Raw genomic sequence first — 20937 nt, 5'->3', positions numbered from 1 at the left:
CTTTTAGCTTGTGCTTGTAAGAATACATAACTTGTAATGTGTTTCTGAGATTCATTAATATTTTCGTGTATAGGTTGAACACTGTGCACAGGAACTAAAAAGGGTAAAATATGCACGTGAGTCTTGTGATGAACAAATAGCAGCAGATATAGAAAATGTTTTGAGGGATCGGAGAGAAGGCCACAAGGTTGACAATGAGAAACTTAAAATGATTGCAGAAGAGCTTGAATTGATATCAAATCAAGATGTTTTGAAAGAGGCCTCTTGTCTGGAAAAGGAGAAAGAATATGCACGCACTGACAAGGACAAGCAGGAGGAAGAATACATCAATCAAATCATTGATTTAGTCAAACAGTTGTGCGATTACATGATTGAACTCAAGCAAGCCCAAACTGAAGCAGGAGTCCCAATCCCTGCAGATTTTCGCTGTCCTCTTTCCTTAGAGTTGATGTCAGACCCAGTGATTGTGGCTTCTGGGCAAACATATGAGAGGGTGTACATCCAACAGTGGCTGGATCAGGGTATGACAACATGTCCCAAAACACTTCAGACCCTTAGCCACAAAAATCTCATTCCAAACTACACTGTAAAGGCATTAATTGCAAATTGGTGCGAGTCTAACAATGTCCCATTGCCTGAGCCAGCAAAACTTCTGATCAATGTATCTCCACGAAATCAAACACAAAACATAGATTCTGATTCTGGCTTTTTGCCGACTACAAATAGTTTCATGGTCAAAAGCTCAGACACTGAAGCTTCATGTCAAAAAGAAATTTCCTCAGAAGAGTTTGACCTTGAGAAGGAAAACTCGGGGTTTTTGTCAAGATTCACTCCAGAACAAGGAGAAACAAGCACACATAGATCTTCTTTATTTAATGGCGAGCATCAGATACAAGTGTCAGAAGAAATTTCCAACCATGTTTCTGATCAGATACAAGGGCACAGCCGAAATGTCTCTCTTTCAAGTACTGCTTCAAGTCTAGATGATGGGCAAACATCAGCAGGTGGAGATGCCCCTGTTTCAGAGGGGAATACAGCTTTAAGTGACTGCTCTCCATACAGCAGTGATGTTTCTGGAGAGTTAGCCACACCATTGTCCAATGCACGTTCACATCGTAGTGACATAGGAACCTCCAGATTATCTGAAAGAGTATTCCCTGGTGGGCACATCCCAAATTTGTGGGGTCGACGAACGGAGGACCGGACTACTGTGCCTTCAATTTCATCTTCCACATTAGCTGATTCAGATGGTGATGTGTCAAGCATTCGTCTACAAGTTGAAAAGTTGGTAGAAGATCTACAAAGTGACTCTTTTGAAATTCAAAGGGAAGCTGCAGGAGAGCTACGTCTTCTTGCTAAATACAATATGGAAAATAGGATCACAATAGCAAACTGTGGAGCAACCAGGCATTTGGTTCGGTTGCTTAGCTCTTTAGACTCAAAGACTCAAGAGAATGCCGTGACTGCTTTGCTGAACTTATCTATAAATGACAACAATAAGACTGAGATTGCTGCTGCAGGAGCAATTGAACCTCTAATAAATGTTCTTAGGGGAGGTAATCCTGAAGCAAAAGAGAATGCTGCTGCAACTTTATTCAGCTTGTCAGTTATGGAAGAAAATAAAATTGCCATTGGGCAATCTGGTGCTATACCACCTTTAGTGGACCTCCTAATGAATGGCACTCCCCGAGGAAAGAAGGATGCTGCCACTGCTTTATTTAACTTGTCCATCTTACATGAGAACAAAGGCCGCATTGTACGAGCTGGTGCTGTTAAGCATCTTATTGAACTTATGAACCCTGCAGCTGGAATGGTAGATAAGGCTGTTGCTGTTTTGGCCAATCTGTCGACCATTCAAGAAGGTCGCGCTGCTATAGGTGAGGAGCATGGCATTTCTGCTTTGGTGGAAGTAGTTGAAATAGGGTCTCAAAGGGGAAAGGAAAATGCTGCAGCGGCTCTTCTCCAACTTTGTACAAATAGCAATAAGTTCCGAGCTCTGGTTTTACAGGAAGGTGCCATTCCACCTCTAGTTGCATTGTCTCAATCTGGAACTCCACGAGCAAAGGAGAAGGTGAAATTCAATCTCTACATGATTATTAAAAAGCCATATTATAGTGTAACTCAACTTCTGTAGTTAAATTGTATTGCTATATGTATCTGAACTCTATATGTTGTTGGATGTTCTAATGTAGGCACAAGCTCTTCTTCGACATTTTAGGGATCAGCGTCATGCAGGTCTGGGGAGGGGTGCTGACAGACACATGGATAGGCATTTTGATCGGATGTGATAGTTTTTCAAGTGCTAAATCTTCTTTCTGCCGCTCCTTCAGTCATTTCATTCATTGCATTACTGTTGGCAATGGTACCAACCTCGCCTTCCACCCAGGGTAGTGGTTTTCATCACATTATGCCTCTAGTTTGTTGTCACAGATGCCTTCTGCATTTTATTTACAAACCTTTTTGTTGTGGTTTCATCACCTCACAAATGATAACTGTTAGCAGTCAGAAACCTCTTGTATCACTTGATTGAAAAATTATTTCGAGGAAGGCCTTGCTACTTCTATCACGAGGGAGGATTATGTAGATGTCAAAGATATGGCAGATGGAACTAGTGAATACAATACAGTAATATACCATCATTGCCACCATTGTCGTTGCCACCGTTTATTTAGGGTATCATTTGATAATATTTTGAGCTTGAGAGATGTGCCAAATTTATCAAATTTGAGTTCTTAAGTGGATTGAATCTGTAGAAGCTTCGTGCTTTTAATTTTTCTTAGGGACAGTTAAAGGCCTTAGGTTGTTTAGTTGGTCTTATCTTCATTTCTTTGGGTTTCTATTTTTGGCAATTTGTTAAGAAATGTCAAATATGATTTATTTTGGTGGATTGGCTCCAGTTGCTGGTTTTCAGGCAATTCACTGGTTGATTATAAGCATGGTATATGCTTTTAGGCAAAATCAAGAAAAGGACATTGATTCAGGAAATTGAATCTGGGAAATACTGGAAATGCCTGCAGATGATTTATGAACTACACCCTTACCATTCCAGTACACTCCCTATCAGTGCACTGTATGTTCTATGCACGTGAATCCTCTCCTTGAGTTGAACATTCTCATGCTCAAATCTTTTTATAAAGAATGGAGCTTTTTGTACTCAAAACTGGTAAAGTTGTACTATATGCAATTGTGTTCTTTTCGTCTAAATGAATGAGATATGATGCCCTATTCTGTTAGAGGCACATTATATTCTAACTTTTAGAATTCTAAACTCTTGTATGATTGTAAACAATAGTGTGATTAATTGCATTTCCTGATGCCATGTGTATGTTTCTCAAACCATATTTCCTGAGAAACACAAGAGTTAGTGGATTCAATTTTGCATAGATTGGTATTATGTTAAAGACATGAATTATAAACCATCAGCATTTGCATTTATTCATGTCCCCAGTTTACCTTCTCTCATTGAGCACCATCAGGAGTTCGGTAGCATCCTGAATGATGTATTGGAGGCCGACCAAAATATTTTCTTTTAAGTTTTGTTAATTTTACTCCTATGTTCCACAGTCTGTTCCAGGGGGCACAAGGAAGCATGGGGATCCCTTGAATATCATATATTGCAACTAAAGGGATGGCAGTACAAATGTAGATATAAACGAATATCATATATTTCAATTTACATGCTCGATACTTCTTATGGTTTTTGATTTAATTTTGATCTTCTAATTTCAAAATGTTTTTTTGAGCTTTTTATCATTTATAATAATATTATTCAAGAATTTATTTAGTTTAAATTTTGTAGTATATTAACCTCGGGGACTAAACTGTCAACCATTTTCATTCCAGACAACCCAGGATAAGTTCCCTGTTAAACACAGGATTCATGGTTATAAGTCGTTCCAGTTCCAGACAATGATAAAATCAAGAGTAAATTCAGTTCTTTTGTCATGCAAGATCTAAATGCTTATTCCAGGGAAAAGTTTTGGTTCTGTAATGGAATAAGTTGCTTTAAATTTCATAGCACAATTTCTCAGGTATTTAATTTGTAGAAAGTTGCCCTTTTTATCATACTCATGAAATCCTGAAACTCATTTATAATAGTCTTGACAGTCTCACAAACAATTAAAATACCACTTCTAGCCAATATTTTAGTGAAGTGTAGTTAAACATTCTTCTCTTCGTTAAGTTTTATTTGCTCATTTTGTTCCAGTTACTAAGTAGGCTAATCAATTATAAAAATTGTCAATGCTTGTCAAAGCTTCTACATAACCGCCATTTGCATTGGTCATTTTCTTAATGCTTTATTTTCATGCATCTTATTTGGAGTTTTTGTTCCCAACTTTCCTATGTTGACATATAGTATTTGACAAGGTTTACAGCTGTGGAGTTTAGGATGAAAAAACGTTTTGGACTGTTGTAACATGTGGAATTGAATATTTTTTAATGGAAACTGAAAGTATAATGAATCCCAGTATTTGGTAGTTACTATGGAACATGTAATTTGTGTTGGATCAGTTAGAAAGAGTCATTTTGTTTGTTAAGTTCAAGACCTTAACTAAAGTTGGCTTATGCATGGAAGGATGCTGTCTAAGACAAAAAATAGCAAGGTTTGTCTGTAGCAGAAATCTCACGCATCAGATATAATGGATAATGTGTTAAAGGGGCTCATGCTACCAGGCAAGATCAGATTTATTTATCTTGTTTCAGTCATTTATTCTAGCTATTTTGCAACCACAACAAATGCTAGAATTTCTTCCATTTTTTTCTCATCATACTAGAATCTTGAGGAATGCTTATTACTTTTTATAAACTTGCGGTGATCTATGAGATTATCATTTTATTGATCTGTAAATTGAGATTATGCTTATAATGATTGAGATGATGATAATCTACAATCATCAGGAAAACATTTTAATTGCTCTCAAGTCCACTCCTTTCAACCAAGCATTTGGCTTCAAGAGTTTAACCTTTTTAATGGAGGTGATGGTTTTGGACAGTCTTTTGTCTTGTACTCAGTAGCATAACACAATCTGCACCTGAATACTATGCCTTCATAGTGCACCAATTATTTCCAAATTTTGGTGTCTAAACTGAGCTTAATTTTTGTTGGTAATTGTTTGAAAAGGTCCATTTCCACAAGCTCGAGGCCAAAACTGAAATGAATTTGTTATTGTGTTTCCAATTTACAAAGGGTTGGGAGTGCTCCAAAAATGCAATGGAAAGTAAGGGATACTAACTCAAGCTGCAATAGTTAAGAAAGTCTTTGTAAGGAGATTCAACTCTGGGCACCAGGCTTTGTCCCAAGACCAAGGTCCTTTCTAGAGCAATAGATCCCTATCTAGTCTGGAATCATACAAAGGTAGGCTTTGTCCCAAGACAAAGGCCCTTTCTACAGCAGTAGATCCATATCTATTCTGGAATCATACGAAGGTAGGCCTTGCTCCAAGAAAAAGGCCCTTTCTAGAGCAGTAGATCACCATCTATTCTGGAATCATAGATCACCAAGAAGAAACCCTTGGCACAAGGAGCGATGAAGATTTCATCTTCAAGGAAAGGTTGTCAAGTTTTTAAGATCCAATTGATTGGCTCCACCAAACTTGGTCAAAAGTTATGAAAAAGTGATGATCAATATGCGTGCTCTTTGTACCACTTTGTGATGGGGAAGAGCTTATGTTGAAACCCATCATGTAGAGGATCCAAGCTTGACTTTTTGGATTCACCATGGAGCAAATCAACAATTGGTTTATTACTTGTAGAGGTGTTGACACCAACCCTATAGTCACAGGTGGGAAGCTAAAGGCTTGTTTTGATCTGCTGCAACCTACTTGGGTAAGCAGAAAATTTGTTTGCATATTTGATGCCTCCTGTTGAATGGAGGATATCATTGAAGCTGGCTTTGTGAGCTGCCATTATAGAAGAAAAAAATTTCAGAGAAAAGCTTGAGCCGGTGCCACAAGAACCCTAGCAGAAGTGCTGTCATGTAGGGAAGGAGCATAAGGCATTGTAGAGTTAATATACACAATCTAAATGATTATCAACCTTGCAGAAAAACAGGAATCGCTTGCATCCCCTTATATTAATTGTGATGAAGTTTAATGCTGAACTCTCAAAAATTGGATTTATACATGGAGATGTGGCCTGAGGTGATACATAATTGGTCATATAGGGGAAGGGTACTAGTAGCTGCCCACCCTAACTTTGTCTAGGGTTTCAACCCCTATTTGTGCTGCCCTACCCACCTTTGGTGGCAATGACTTTTGTGATGGCTCATAGCTTTGCTCAAGCAACTAGGTTTGGTCTTGATCAACTTCGGGTGAACCACCTTGTTTTATGTGCCAAACTGTCCCTAGTGGTTGTTTGTGGTGTGCGTATGGTTGAAAGTGAGTATTTCTACAAATGTTGAGGTTTGGTGTGTTAATTCTCCAATTTTTGGCCTTCTTTTTCAGACTCGCACAACTGCGTGTCGAATTTGGAGGTCCCTTGTGGTTGGTAAGATTGAGCTTTTCTCCTATTTTAAGGGTTTTTTCATTGTTTCATTTGCCTTCTCTAAGGAGGAAAACTTGGTGTTGGGTCAACTTTGGGCTTGGGGAGAACACTCTCTTAGTCAAACCTTGGATAACCTCCTTTAACCCACTTATTAAACAACTCACTGTGTGTTTGGTGCGGGATAGAATTCTTTGGTAGGATTCTTGTTACAAGACCATTGACAACTCTATTGGTTGCTTTTTGCGGGTTAATGATTCCACTTCCTACATGGGGCGCTCTACTTTTGCTCGCATTCTGATGGATATTGACATCTTCAAGTTATAGAAAGGAAAAAGTGAACCTCTTCGATAGGTGAGTGAACACCAATCAGAGACTCACTATTAAACTTCTCCACTTAGGATGTGGGTAAAAGGTGTATGATTGTCTGGTACCCCGTAGATGACATTGAATGTGTAACAAAGGTCTTCTGACACAATTCTATGACACTCTGTCTAAGGACACATGCGTAGGTCTTAAACAACAATGCAATGTGTTGGCGTCTCGTACAGACAGTGTCATAGAGGCCATACAAAAAATGGACTGTGACAGAAATATGCCAAAACAATAGAAAAGCAGGAAATAATAATAAAATAGAGTAAGTATGACTATTTGTGAAATGACAAGAGAGAAAGGAAGAAAAGCCTCACAACTGGTCCACGTTTGAAGCCTCCAACTAGCTCCTCAGATCAACTCGACAACCTGCACACAAAGCGAACAAAGACGAAATGTTGTGGCTGTGTTTTAGAGGCCTACCACACTCAAAACCCCATTTTGGTGTTTCCACCTCCATGAACAACCAAAACAGATACATAGATAGAAAGATGATAGAAAACGATAAATAACGATACAATGAAGATAATCAATAATATGCTACGGAGATAACAAGAGAAAAAAGAAACCGATCACAAAAAAAACAAGAGAAAAAGGAAGAAGAAAACTCCCCTTCCACACCCAAGGCGAGAAGCTTGTTAGATGATGAAGGAACAGGTCTTCCTCGGAGCACGATAACAATGGTAGTATGAGAGAGCTGAGTATGCAACCAAAGAGAGATTCTAGACAAGCATAGATGCAAGAAACCGGTAGGGAGATCAAAATCATAGCTAGAGAGATTGAATGAGTGGCCAAAGACCAAAAGATGGGCTTCAAAGGAGAAGATATGCATGCTGGATGAAGGTGAATGTCGGTGGTCGCTTGTTGAGACATTATGGGCATCTTCTAGGAGTAGGCGTAATGCTTAAACAACTACCTTCAGGCTGTTAGATTTGCAAGACGTGAGCACAATGCACGGATGTCTCCATGACATGCTAGTGTCTACGAGTCAAACAGTCAATACGGTTGGGAAATGGACAAGGTGAAGGTTGACAAGGCTAGTGAGATGGACAAAAGGATAAAGTGGTCAAGTTCTCCAATCAACGTAAAGTGAAGACACTTATGTAGCATAAAATTAAACGAGGTGTAATTTACAACACTACATCTTGCCCCCACTTTAGCGAGAATATTATTATTATCGAAATGCGAGCTAAGGTATAGATTACCAATATTCAAAGGGGAAGCAAAATTCTTATCCATGCATAGATGCCCCCAAGGAAGAGTCTTGAATCTTCAAAGAGATGTTGCTGGGGTTGTTCCATCAAAAACATGTTAGCTGTAGACAAACATTTTAGGTGAAAAAGTGAATAACATGATATGACATGCACTGAGATAACAAATAACGATAAAGAGTTGAATGGATTTCGTCGATACGAGTAGCATGTCGTGCTAGATAGCCATATGATAGGGCAATTTTAGATAGAGTGGATTGGCACCCACAAAAGGTGATAAGATCTAGTGGTTTGGTCCCCACTAAGATAAGCAAGATAGTGGTTTATAGATTTCACCAATATGGGTAGCAAGTTATGTTAGATGTCTGTACGATAGGGTAACCTTAGATTAAGTGGTTTGGCCCCCACTAATAGGCAAACAAGATAATAGATTTTGCCAGTATGGGTAGCAAATTATGCTAGATGGCCATACGATAGGGAGGCCTTAGATCAAGTGGATTGGCCCCCACTAATAGGCATACAAGATGATAGATCAAGTGGTTTAGTGCCCACTAATAGACAAACAAGATCCAATGGTTTGACCCCCACCAAGGCAAACAAGGTAATGCATTATGCAGATATGATCATGCAAAAATGCAAAAAAAAAGTGAAAGCATGGGAGGCACCCCCCCCTTAGAATGGTATGTGCGAAACACGTCATTCTAAGGAGAAGAGATGTTGTGTCACGCCAACATAGTGGGATGTTTTTGTGAAATGCCATCTTGCAACAGATGACACATAACACCCACAACATCAACAAAAAACACGAGCACAAGGGGATCCGCTAATTCAATGTCATAACCCATAGTAGTGAGAAAAAAGATAATATATAGTTGTATATGGGTGTTTCATCATGGTACCAAACTTTGCAGATTGTATGAAGAAGGCACATGAAGACAGAGAAAATAAAAATTGGGTCAACATGGAAAAGAGCCTAAATGCCCCCAATGCTTTGCATCGTCCCCAATATCGAAAAACAATGTACAACAAACATAAGAAGAGGGATTTAAAAATAGAAGAAGATTACGACAGAAAATCCCCTGTTTTCAAACACCTATGAAGTGGATTAGGTCCTCCAGGAGAGCACATAACACATAAAGACAGATAACGTCTCGTTTCTAGGTACCAATGGGTTAACTTGGGTCCTTTGGGAGGGAACAAACATAAAGAAAGTAAGAGTGAACACAAGCAAACACACTCTAATATACAAGATAAAGAAAGAGAGGTGCCAACCTACTGGTCATCTACCAACAAATCACTGTCTACCCAATCTTGATTATATGGGGAGGGAGGTCGGGATCGAAGGGGGATAATAGCAAGGGGAGCGCCTATCGCTCACCAGAGTATCAAAACTCGTCGCGAGTCAGGTGAGTTTCCGGAGTTGGTGACTCGAGTGAAGCTCGATGAGTTTTGGTAGCTCGTGACTCGGACTCGGCAAGTTGAGTCAGGCGAGTTATGGACAAACTCGCTGAGTCTGAGCTCTAGGACTTGCGTCGCGACAGGTCACGTTTTGACTCGACCAGACATATTTTGGACATTGACTCCTCTCCGATCACTCTAGCGGAGATCGATCCAGAGTTTGAGTGGATCACTGAGTCTACCAATCCCGTCTTCACTTAGGAGGACCATGAGTGGGTTGACCAGGCAGATAGAGAGGCTGAGGCTGTGGCTATGGCAGAGGAGGAGGATAGAGCACGATCCGACACAACCACAACCGATGTTGATCATTGTGGCACCTCACAAGCGAAGACTATGGCTACTCAATCATCCAGGACCTACCTTAGATGCCTTTGTAGGAGGTAGACAAACTACTCTGAGGCTGAGGCTGAGGATGATCTAGAGCATGAGCCATAGACTTGTTTTTGTTTACAGTTACATATATGTTTGGGAACATTTGATGTCATGGATTTTATATACATTTGACAACATTTATAACTCTATATATCTATGTTTTCTATTTCCCTTCAGCTACAATTTACATTTCTATGCATGTGATGGATGCATGTTTATGTATGTGATCAAATTAGCTTCTATTTGATGATGTTATAGTGTCTTTAAGCTTTATTCAATAATGGGTGCATGAAACAAGTTTGAAATCGTTAAAAATATCTAAAATTTAAGGGTTTTTTTTATTTTGCTGAGTCACGAGTCGAGTTGGCCTTGCCGAGTCCGAGCTAAGTCCGAGTCTGGGAACTTTGGCGCGCACTAGCAGCAAGGGCTAATGATGAAGCAACTTCCACATTTTCGTCCAAAATCTCTCCTGGGTGGAGAGGGTCAACGATCCTGTAAAGATCATTGATAGTGCTAAGAGTTCCTCTAGAGAGTCAAACACACCTCTGATTGGAAGAGGCGGGTAATTCGGTCTGAGGTGGTAGAGAAGGAGCTGCACTTCCAGTCTCTAAAAGAGGAGCAAAAACAAACTCTAGAGAAGGCAAAACCTCCTCAACAAAGCAAACAGAGGCAGACAAAAAGACTAAAACTGAAATAGGCAAAGGCATGCAAACTGAAAGCACTGAAATTGATTTTGGATAATGGAACTTAGGTACAAGGCCTTGCTTAAACTTTTGCTTCGCTTTCTGTGGAGGTGAAGACCTTCGATCTACTGTAGCAGGTTTAAGGACCCTAGGAAAACTCTGATGCAAAAGTAGCTGCAAAGCAAGTGGAGTAGACATGGCTGCACTGGGAACCACCTGAGTGTGGAGCATGTTCACAAGCTGGGAGAAAGGAGGAACATCTAACATGTTCCTGAAGCGGATTAGGGGAGGAACATCTAACATGTTATTGGAGAGGATGGCAATAGGATAGAAGATGAAGCAGGAGCATGATCGTCAGGCTCCAAAATAGGCACAAAAACGGTAGGGACGAACACCATTGGTTCACTCGTGACACTCACAGTGGCTTCACGCTCATGTGCCATCACGCATCGATGACGCTTGCACTCACACGCTCATTGATTACGATGTAGATGGGGTCCAAGAACGAAAGTCTGGGGAGCCTCAACAACATCACGTTCCATAGGAGAGACCTTCAGAGCCATAGCCAACAAAGGAGAAGGCCCAACCGATGAAGCAGGAGGTGCAACTGACATAAGCCTCACACTCACAGCTATGGGTGCCCTTCCTTATTTTGCTCGAGCAGTTAGAGGAACATGGGGCAACTTCTAAGGTTGTGATGTGGGAGCCAATTTAGATGAGTGAGCACGAGGTGAACGTCTACCCTTATCATCCCGGGTAGGGCAAGGGATGTCAATGAGGATAGGAAACTCAAAGGGAGGGTGGGATGTGGACCGTGGTAGCACTGTGCCTTTCCTTTGTCTACATTAGGTACAAAAGCAAGAATGGAAGATACCATTGGAGGCTGCATGGTCCTAGGTGGACAAGGAGGCTTATCCTAAGGAATAGGTTTAACCTCAACCCCTAATTAAGAAGGAGCATAAGGTACTACCCGCTCAAGCACAAGAGTAGACGGGGTGGTGATAGGTGTAGGAGGCAAGGAAACTACAGGCTAGGTTGATGAAGAGGCCAACTCTCCCGTCTTGTATTTGTAAAATGCCTTATATAACAAATCTCCATAGGAAGTCATGCACCCAACTGGAGTAGGCCAAAAATGGTCTAAGGTAAAACCTCCACAAGGAATGAGTGGCTAAATTCTAGTGTCTTGGGCTGTGTGTATTGTTCTTTCATGAGGAAACTTCAAACATTTGTGAACTACTAAAGGGACTGCTTCTATGGCAATTAGCCAAGGGATACCTAGATTAACTTGGAACAAGTCCGATTAAGGAATGATAACAAATGTGATGGAAACCACTTTGGGCCCCACAATGACTGTCAAAGTGGTATTACCAAGAGGTAGAACATAAAGCTCATCATGTGTTGAGACAAAGGTACGACACTCATTGTACATCGCCCTATGCCAACCATTAATGAACAAAGCTTCCTCCGTGATGACATCAACTTGGCATGCAGGATCCACTATCACACCTGCAATAGTGTGATTGTTGATCTTGGCTGAGATGTATAACAAAGTAGGTTCCCCGCTATAGGGAGAATCCAAAGGTGTGAATGATATTTCCTTGTTTAGCATTTTCTTTCTAGGGGGTGATATAGGAGTGATAGTGACCATGTTGACAAAGGAGCCACCACCTAACTCAGGGTTTGGTGATGTATAAATGAAGTTAGACAATTGAAAGAAACATGAGATGAATCTAACCTAAAGATATGCAAGGTGGGTTCATGTCGGGTTCACCAAAATGTAAAGGGAAAAAGTGAACCTCTTCAATAGGCAGGTGAACACCAGTCAAGGACTCACTATTCGACCTCTCCACTTAGGATGCGGTACAAAGTGTATGATTGCCTAGTACCCCTTAGATGACACTAAACGTTTCATAGAGGTCTTTTGGTGCAACTTTATGACACTCTGTCTAAGTACACATGCGTGGGTCTTAGACGACAGTGCGACACATTGACATCTCATACGAATAGTCACTAAGTCTGTACAAAAAATGGACTGTGATGAAAACGTGTCTAAACAATAGAAAAGCGGGAAATAATAATATAACAGAGTAAGTACTATTATCTATGAAATGACAAGGGAGAAAGGAAGAAAATCCTCACAACTAGTCCATACTTGAAGCCTCCAACTAGCTCGGTAGCCTGCACACAAAATGAACAAAGATGAAAGGTTGTGGTTGTGTTTTAGAGGCCCGCCATAGTCAGACCTCATTTTGGTGTTTCTACCTCCATGGACAACCAAGATAGATAGATAGATAGAAAGATAATAGAAAAAGATAAATAACAATACAATGAAGATAATTGATAATATGCTATGGTAACACCAAGAGAAAAAGGAAGAAGAAAACTCCCCTTCCACATCCAAGGTGAGAAGCTTGTCAGATGATGAAGAAGAAGGAACTGGTCTTCCTCATAGCACGATAATGATGATCATATGAGAGAGCCGAGTATTCAACCAAATATAGCTTCTAGACAAGCGTAGATGCAAGAAACTAGTAGGGATATAAAAATAACGGCTAGAGAGATTGAATGAGTGACCAAAGACTGAAAAATGAGCTTTAAAGGAGAAGATATGCATGCTGGACGAATACAAATGTCAGTGGTCGCTTGTAGAGACATTACAAGCATCTTTCAGGTGTAGGCGTAACGCTCAAACGACCACCTTCACGTTGTCAGATTCACGAGACGCGAGTGTAGTGCGTGAACGTCTCTACGACGTAGTAGTGTCTACAAGTCAAACAATCAATACGGTCGAGAAAAGGACAAGGCAGAGGTTGAAGGGGCTAGTGAGATGGACAAAAGGACAATGTGGTCAATGAGTTCTCCAATCAATGTAAAACAAAGGTGCTTATGTAGCGCAAAATTATAAGGGGTGTAATTTATGACACTACACAAGCCTCTTCATGGGGATGTGGTTCTGATGGTTGTGGACAGGACTTGGAACCAACCTCTTGATTATGAGGGCCTCCCTTTTAGATGTCATTGATGCTTCTCAACTAGCTACTTAGATTTAGATTTCTCTCTCACGTGTTGGAATGGAATTGCTACTTGGCGGAAGAATGCTAATGGTAATCTCTTAACTATTTAGTCTCCCGATTCTTCATGGAATGATTCCTCTCAAGATGATGATGAGTCTTTATCTTCTAGTTTGGACTTATCAAGACTTGCGAATTCTATTAGGGACCCTCCTTACCCACAACCCATTTTTCATCAGCTTTTGCTATGCTCCAGATTCATCATGTGTTGAATGGCTACCATTAGCCTCACTCTCGATTTGTTGATAGGCCCCTTGAGAGGGTTTCTCGTCTCGAACCACCTGGTAATGTAATTTTGGATGATAGTATTGCTTGGATTGTTGTTGGTAAATAAAGGAAAGCTCTCTCCTTTTCCTCTTCCCAAACTCATAATCGAGTTGTGAGTGAAATGTCATCTTGAAGTGGGGTTGTTTTATAAGACAACTTTGCTATAAGTGTTCCTCTTTTTGTGCTACATATTAGTTGGTTTTGGCCTATCAAATCCTATTTCATTAGGCCTTTTGGTGGCTATCATTGTTTTGGGTTAAAAACTTATTACCCCTTGCTTTGCTTAAGGGATGGAGCCCTTTCAAAATCCATGCTTACCTTAATAAAAACCATGTTAAACCATAAATATTTCTTGGTTTATACTATATTGAGAAGTATTATAATTATGGATGAGTGTGTTTTCAAACCTAGGTTTAAGTTCTTGTTTGACAACATCATGACAATTGTTGTAATTACCATATGGTATTAATTAATCGTGTACATTTACTTTAAGGTCTTTTCAAGAAGGTCCAAGTCAAATATATAAGATGAAAAGTACTTGAGGACTTCCAGTAGGACTTATTTAAATATATCATACCTAGATTGCATCTAATGAAATAGCTTCTAATCCTGTCATAACAATATCATGCAATAAAAAATAATTATGCCTTCTTGTTTGTTCCCACTTTGTTCTTACATTTCAAACAATTGCCTCTTGCTCAATTTTGGAACCATCGGTGTCCTTTTTTGCAACTCCCAATGGCCCCACATAATTAATTTGGAAGTTAGTTCGTCTACATTTCTTGCACAACAATCGTTTCCTCTCCAACATGGGCAAGTGGAGTTGTTTGTGTCGCTATTCCTATTATGGTTGTTGGTTTTATACGACCTACATTTGGTGATTCTAGTGTTCCTACTATTGACATGTTGCACGAGGCTTTCAAATGTGCTTCGTGTCTTCGGATTAGTGGGTTTGTTGGGGCCAATGCTTTCGTTTGTGGTTCTTCCAATGGTAGCAATGGTAGGGCTCTTAGTTGTATCTGACATCTAGTAACTTGGATGAAGTGGTTATGGTGAGATCCTATGTACACATGGTCAACTTGCCCTCCTCCTCCTCCTCCCCCCCCCCCTCCCCTCTAGTTCTATTTGCCATCCCTAATGTGGAAAGGAGTGCTCACTTTCTTGTTCTCACTCTCTCCTCTATTTGTGGCTTGTGGAAAGAAGGTGGTTGATTTTTTTAATTTTTTTTAATGTTAATAGAAGTTTGATTTCTAGATTCACTAACTTTTGGCTTTCTCAAATTTGCATACACGAGCTTTGGATTCTTAGAGGCCTCTTATTGTGGGAAACATTGAATTTTTTCTTTGTTCAACAATTTCTTTGTCCCAAGCTTTCATTTTTTAGAGAACATGGAGATGGTGTTAAATGGTCATTTGTGGATCTGTTGTGAGCACTTGCTCTCTTAAATTGTAGTCTCCTTCATTAGATACTATGGTACAATCTCTTAGTGTTAGTCTAGTTTGGGAGAGGTTGCCTTAAATCCCTCTCCAATTTTGGGAAGATAATTGCTTTGAGGATACTAACAATTCTATTGGCCATTTTTTAAAGGTGGATACAACCACATCTAACATTGGTGCACCTTCACTTGTATTTTGGTGGATATCAACATGTGGAAGCTTCTTAACTGTTTTTTTTTTGGTCTCTATTTAATTTGCTACTAGGGTTTTGTCAAATGTATGTGTGTGCTTCCTATTGCTATTTATGTGTTGGAAAATAGATCCTAGAGTAACATGTTCATTAACATAGGTCAATCCTTCACCCATACAACATTAGAGATGTGAATGGGCTTGATTGATGTATGCAAGGAAGAGCCAAACTGTTTTGTACTCACACCTTTGGTTGAATTGTGTGCAATTGGGATTAGTTGAGTGTGTGCAATGAACATTGCTAATGATGCCAAATTTGAACAAGATTAACAAAATCCAAAAAAATCAAAATAGAAAGACATAATTAGAAGGTAGATCTTAGAAATATATGTAGAGATGAACATGATATTGAAATCTCCAATTGAATGGGCAAGACTATAGTGTTGCGTGCTAGAGACGAAATAGAGAACAAGAACAATTTGAGTAGAGGTCTGGGACTTGCCACCAAAACTTGGGGCATACTTGGGAGGATATAAGTGTTGGGAACTATAGTCCTATGGTTTTATGAAATTTAAAGTTCAATGATATCTATCATAGTCCACTTTCTTTTTTTGTGTGATTGTCACTATTAGAATTATCAAGATTTGTGGTTTGACCCACAAAAGAGAAAAATCTTGTGTTGTCTAGGGGCTTGCCTCAATCGGGTCCTATGTTTGTGTTCCCACATCCACAACAATAATGATGATGGTGATAAAGAGTGCGTATTGCAAGGGAATAAAGGCAAACAAATAACATAAATGCTAAAATGACAATGATACTATTGTGCCTTGCACTCACACGCCTTTTTTTCCACTTGGAAAATGGGACCCCCTTCTTTTAAGTTTCTGTAGGAGTTTTGTCCTCCTTGTGTTCCCTTTCTCCTTGCCCCTTTCTTTATTTTGTGTTTCCCTCCTTTTTAGAGTTCGAGCTTTAGGCTTTCATTGTTTCATTTTAAAATCCCTAATCCCTAATCTTTCCTTTGTTTTTTCTTTTTGGCCTTTGTATTCTTGTTTTGTCACATTGTTGCCGATTAGACATTGGAGTTATCTAGTTTCATTTTGTAAAATTGAAACACCGATGCTCAATGCCCAATCCCCAGTCTCTTCCCATATCTCCTCTCTAGGGGTACCAAGTTCACTTGGTGAAAGAGAAATAGGCAAACTCCTGCTCTTGATTTCCGATTTGTCTATCTTCTTACCTACCCACAACTTGTGATCTTGAACTACATTTATGAGGGTTGGTGGTAGGATGATGCATGCCTCCCTCCAGCTATAAAATCTCCTTTTGGGAATAATTTTAGATAATTCTAAGGATGACAAAGGCTATTGAGAGCTCTACAACCAAAGAGTTAGAAAAACCTTTCCCTTGAAGCAATTTAAATTGAGATTTCAGTGCCTTAACACGAAGTTGCCAAAGACCCTTTGGAGTATGCCTTTCCATAGTTTGAGGTAGGTTTATTTCATTCTCCTTATTTTCCTCCATTCCTGTCTACTATTTTGTGTCGTGTTGTGTTCAACTTAGTGGCTTTCAACACTATTTAAGTTGCTTCGCCCACTTGGAATCTCTTTTCTTTTCCTTTACTTGGATTCTCTTTTCTTTTCCTTTCTTTCACACCAAAATCCCTGAGTCAGTCCTCGTATTTCCTTGGGATTAGGTCGATGGTTGTTACAATGCTTTTGTTTTGACCTGGCTATTACCCCAACTTCAAGAATTCCCCACTTTTTAGTGAGAGACTTACCCCATAGGGTTTTCCCTAAAAACCTCAAATTTGAGTCACCACTCAATGGTTCAAATTCATGAACCTTTCATGACATCTTGGCGTTTAGAAAACCCAAGAAATTTTGAAAAATATAAGACCAATAGTTATCAAACCTCAGGAGTTGATGATTAGGGTTTTCAAATTCTAAGTTTTGCTAAAAGATAAATAACCCATGGATCCACAATCTCTAATCCTTGATGAACAATGACGAGATTTCAAAAATATAATTATTATAGGCATAGAACATCAAGGGTGTGTATTATCCTTGAACATTGTCTATAAAATTGAACAATGAAACCCCGATCCTTGATCCTTGATAAGGGGATCATCGCAAAAGTGTCATAAAAAATCATACATCATGTGTATGATTTAAATTGACCATAAGGTTAGGAAATTCAACATCAAGATCCCTAAACCCAATCCTTGAAATACCTTAGAGTTACAAATTCACCATTAGACTTTGGGGTTCAGACTTTGAGATGTTCAAATTTCATATGCAAAGGGAGTTGAAAAAATACAACCTGAAGCTCCAAACTTGATAAATATTTTTAAATGATATTCATGCACATTGGGCATTGTACATTAAGGATGTCAAGGTCACATTTCCAAGAGGGAATAACAAACAACCAAACTGTGACCCCAGACCTCTAAGAATCATCACTAAATACCATCAAACTTTAGGCATTGGGTATGCATTATCCTCAGTAAACAAAAAAAATTGAACATGGGATCCTTGATCCCCAATCCTTGACTGAGATAGTTTTAGGCTTTTTAAAAAAAATTTTTAGATGTGAAAGGTTGAATTATTGTGATATTGATTTATGCTTATGTTGAAATTCCCAAATTATTCTTGATGTTAGCTTAGCAATCTTGGCTAATTAGTGATGATTAAAATACATTTCTTCATCTCCTTAACACAAGCCTAGCTATCTTGTAGAGTATATCATGTCAAAGGAGGAGACAATGAATTTTCAATTAAAGGATATAACCCACCATCAAAGTTGGTCACACGAAATGAGATCATTGACACAGACAAACCTAGGAGATATTGACATAAAAGAGTTCCTAAAGAGGATGATAGATGAGAACAATAGAACTACCTAGACCACTGCTTTGGTGATGCAAGAGCATCTTGAAGAATCAAAGATCAAACCTAAAGATGAAGTAGTGAAAAAATTCCCTGAACCTTGCGAATGTTATGCAACATGTCATATAGTGGATATAGGGCTCAATAACATCCAAAGGGGTCTACAACTATCTGCATATATCTTTGAACCTCGTTCAAACATCCGGAGTTGATGCACATGTTACACCAACCATTGGGTTTGAGACCCAAAGGAGGTTGATGCAAATCATTCCTAGTGTTTGAATATGATATATACACACCTTGAGACTCATAGGAGAGGATAATTAGTATTTAGGGAGTAGTAGTTAGGGGAAGATAGATCCAAAAGACTTCTATTTTAGTATTTTCTCTCGATAAGCCTATGACAACTTGTGAGCCTACATGTGGGGCCAATGGAGCAAAAGTAACTACTATGTGAGGGCCTACGGGCATGTTAATTTCTCCTATAGTCAATTAAATTCATATTTCTATTCGATTCCATATTCTATTGTGTTTTTTGTGTGGTTTAGCGACAAGGATGGATTGTCCATTCTAGACCCTCCAACCTTGATTGCATTAAGTGGTATTAGAGCTAGATTTGAGTCCCGTGGAGGTATGCATTTTAGAATACCTTTGGTTTAGATAGATCACTGATTGGAGATAGGTTGGAGGTGTTGTTAAATGATCACCAAAGTGAGGCAATTGAAACCTTGGACCAGGTCACCAAATTGAGGCAGTCACACCTAGTTCAAAGGAAAGGATTCCACCAAGATGAATGTCGGTGATGGCCAATTTTATTGGAAGGTTAGAGGAGTTTATGGACATGATGAGATCCATGAAGAATCGGTTGGATGCCATGTAAGAGGACCAAAGGAAGGGCCTAAACCTAAGATCAAAAGAGGAGAGTGACAATGAGGAGCCAAGGGTACAAGATTAGGATGAGTATAGCCAAGAAGAGGAAGATGTAGATCAGATAAAAATGATGAAGGAAATCGCTGGGATCAAAAAGAGGTTGAGGATAGAAATTCCCAATTATGTTGGAACCTTGAATCCGTAGGAGTTGATCAATTGAATAATTGAGATAGATGAGTATTTCGAATATGAGGAGATTGAGGATCCAGAGTGAGCGAGGTTTTCCAAAACTAAGCTAAAGGGGCATGTTGGCATATCTTGGAAGGAAGTAAGGTTGATAGAAATTGAGGAGGTAAGTAATGAATCAAAAAATGGGATAGGATGGTGATGAAATTGAAAGGCCAATTCATACCTATGGATTATGAGTTAGCACTATTGAAGAAGCTTAAAAAATTTTGATAAAAAGAGAAGACAATAAAGGAATACATCGAGGAGCTCCACAAGATGAAGGAATGGACATAGTGAAGTCAAAAGAGAGAAGGTGACAGGGCACAATAATGGTCTTAGAACCAACAATCATTAGGAATTAATCTTGGTCTAGATGACCGCCATGGAGGAAGTTGGGAAACAAAAATTGGATAGATTTGGAAAGATTGACTCATTGCATTGATAGAAAACCTTATATTGAGAAAGACAGAGGAATGAGCCCTTTCTAGAGGGAGGAGAGAATGCCCATGGAAGACCCATATTGCAACCAAAAGGAAAGGGAGGACTATCATCGTGATGATGGTTACTAGAGGAATAGGAGAAGATTTGATTGAGGATCATTCCAAGGAATTTTTTTTAAGTGCGAGGAAGTGGGACATTGTGCCTTCGAATGCCACCAAGGAAGGTAAGAAAGCCAAGAGATTTTGGAGCTAGAAATTTCTATTCTAATGATGAGTGGGATGGATCATTCATATCCATGGGATATTTGGTAAGGGTACAATCATTAGTCATGAATAGAGCCCTATTGCGAAAGGAAGTTAGAGATGAACCAACACAGACAAGAAACTTGTTCCAGATAAAATGGAAGTCAAGAGGCAAGTGTTTCAAGGTTATCATTGATAGTAGTAGTATAGATAATTGGGTCTCAAAAGAAATGGTGCAGAAGCTAAACCTACAGAGGATTAAGCACCCAATCTTACATCAAGTTGCTTAGATTTAGGATGAGAACAAAATTGTGGCAAGTGAGAAATGCCTTGTCGGTTTTCAGATTGGTTCTTATTAGGATGAAGTATTGTGTGATATCATGCTGATGGATGTTTGCCATCTGTTGCTAGGAAGACCTTAGCAGTATGACTGAAGAACCATACATGTTTGAAGAAAGAACACTTACACCATAACCATGAATGGAAAGAAGGACACTTTGATTCCACTGGAAGAAGAATAAAAGGAAGTAGCGAGGATTTGTTTGGTGGATGGGAAAAGTTCCTAGATGGATTGAAGCATGAGAACACTTGTTTTCCACTCATCCCTTGGAAATGTGGTGACACAGATGTTGAAATCACCAACACAAAAGGAGTGGAAACACTACAGATGAAGGTTGTGGATTTGCTTGAAGAGTACCAAAACATTATGTTAGAGAACATTTCAGAAGGATT

The 20937-nt window shown here is 39.3% G+C and overlaps 1 protein-coding gene across 1 annotated transcript in view; it reads left to right on the top strand.

Annotated features, from left to right (window-relative positions):
- The window catches only part of LOC131070669 (U-box domain-containing protein 4), a 68833-nt gene extending 65581 nt beyond the window's left edge, over positions 1 to 3252 (top strand). Inside the window, exons 4-5 of the mRNA XM_058006259.2 lie at positions 74 to 2071; positions 2193 to 3252. Of these exons, the coding sequence (XP_057862242.2) occupies positions 74 to 2071; positions 2193 to 2288 (2094 nt within the window). The 3' untranslated portion in view covers positions 2289 to 3252. The remainder of the gene's footprint in view (positions 1 to 73; positions 2072 to 2192) is intronic.
- Positions 3253 to 20937: the final 17685 nt, after the last annotated feature.

The sequence above is a fragment of the Cryptomeria japonica genome, chromosome 5 (assembly GCF_030272615.1).
Source record: "Cryptomeria japonica chromosome 5, Sugi_1.0, whole genome shotgun sequence".
NCBI classification, from domain to species: Eukaryota; Viridiplantae; Streptophyta; class Pinopsida; order Cupressales; family Cupressaceae; genus Cryptomeria; species Cryptomeria japonica.
This window is presented reverse-complemented; position numbering and strand designations above follow the sequence as displayed.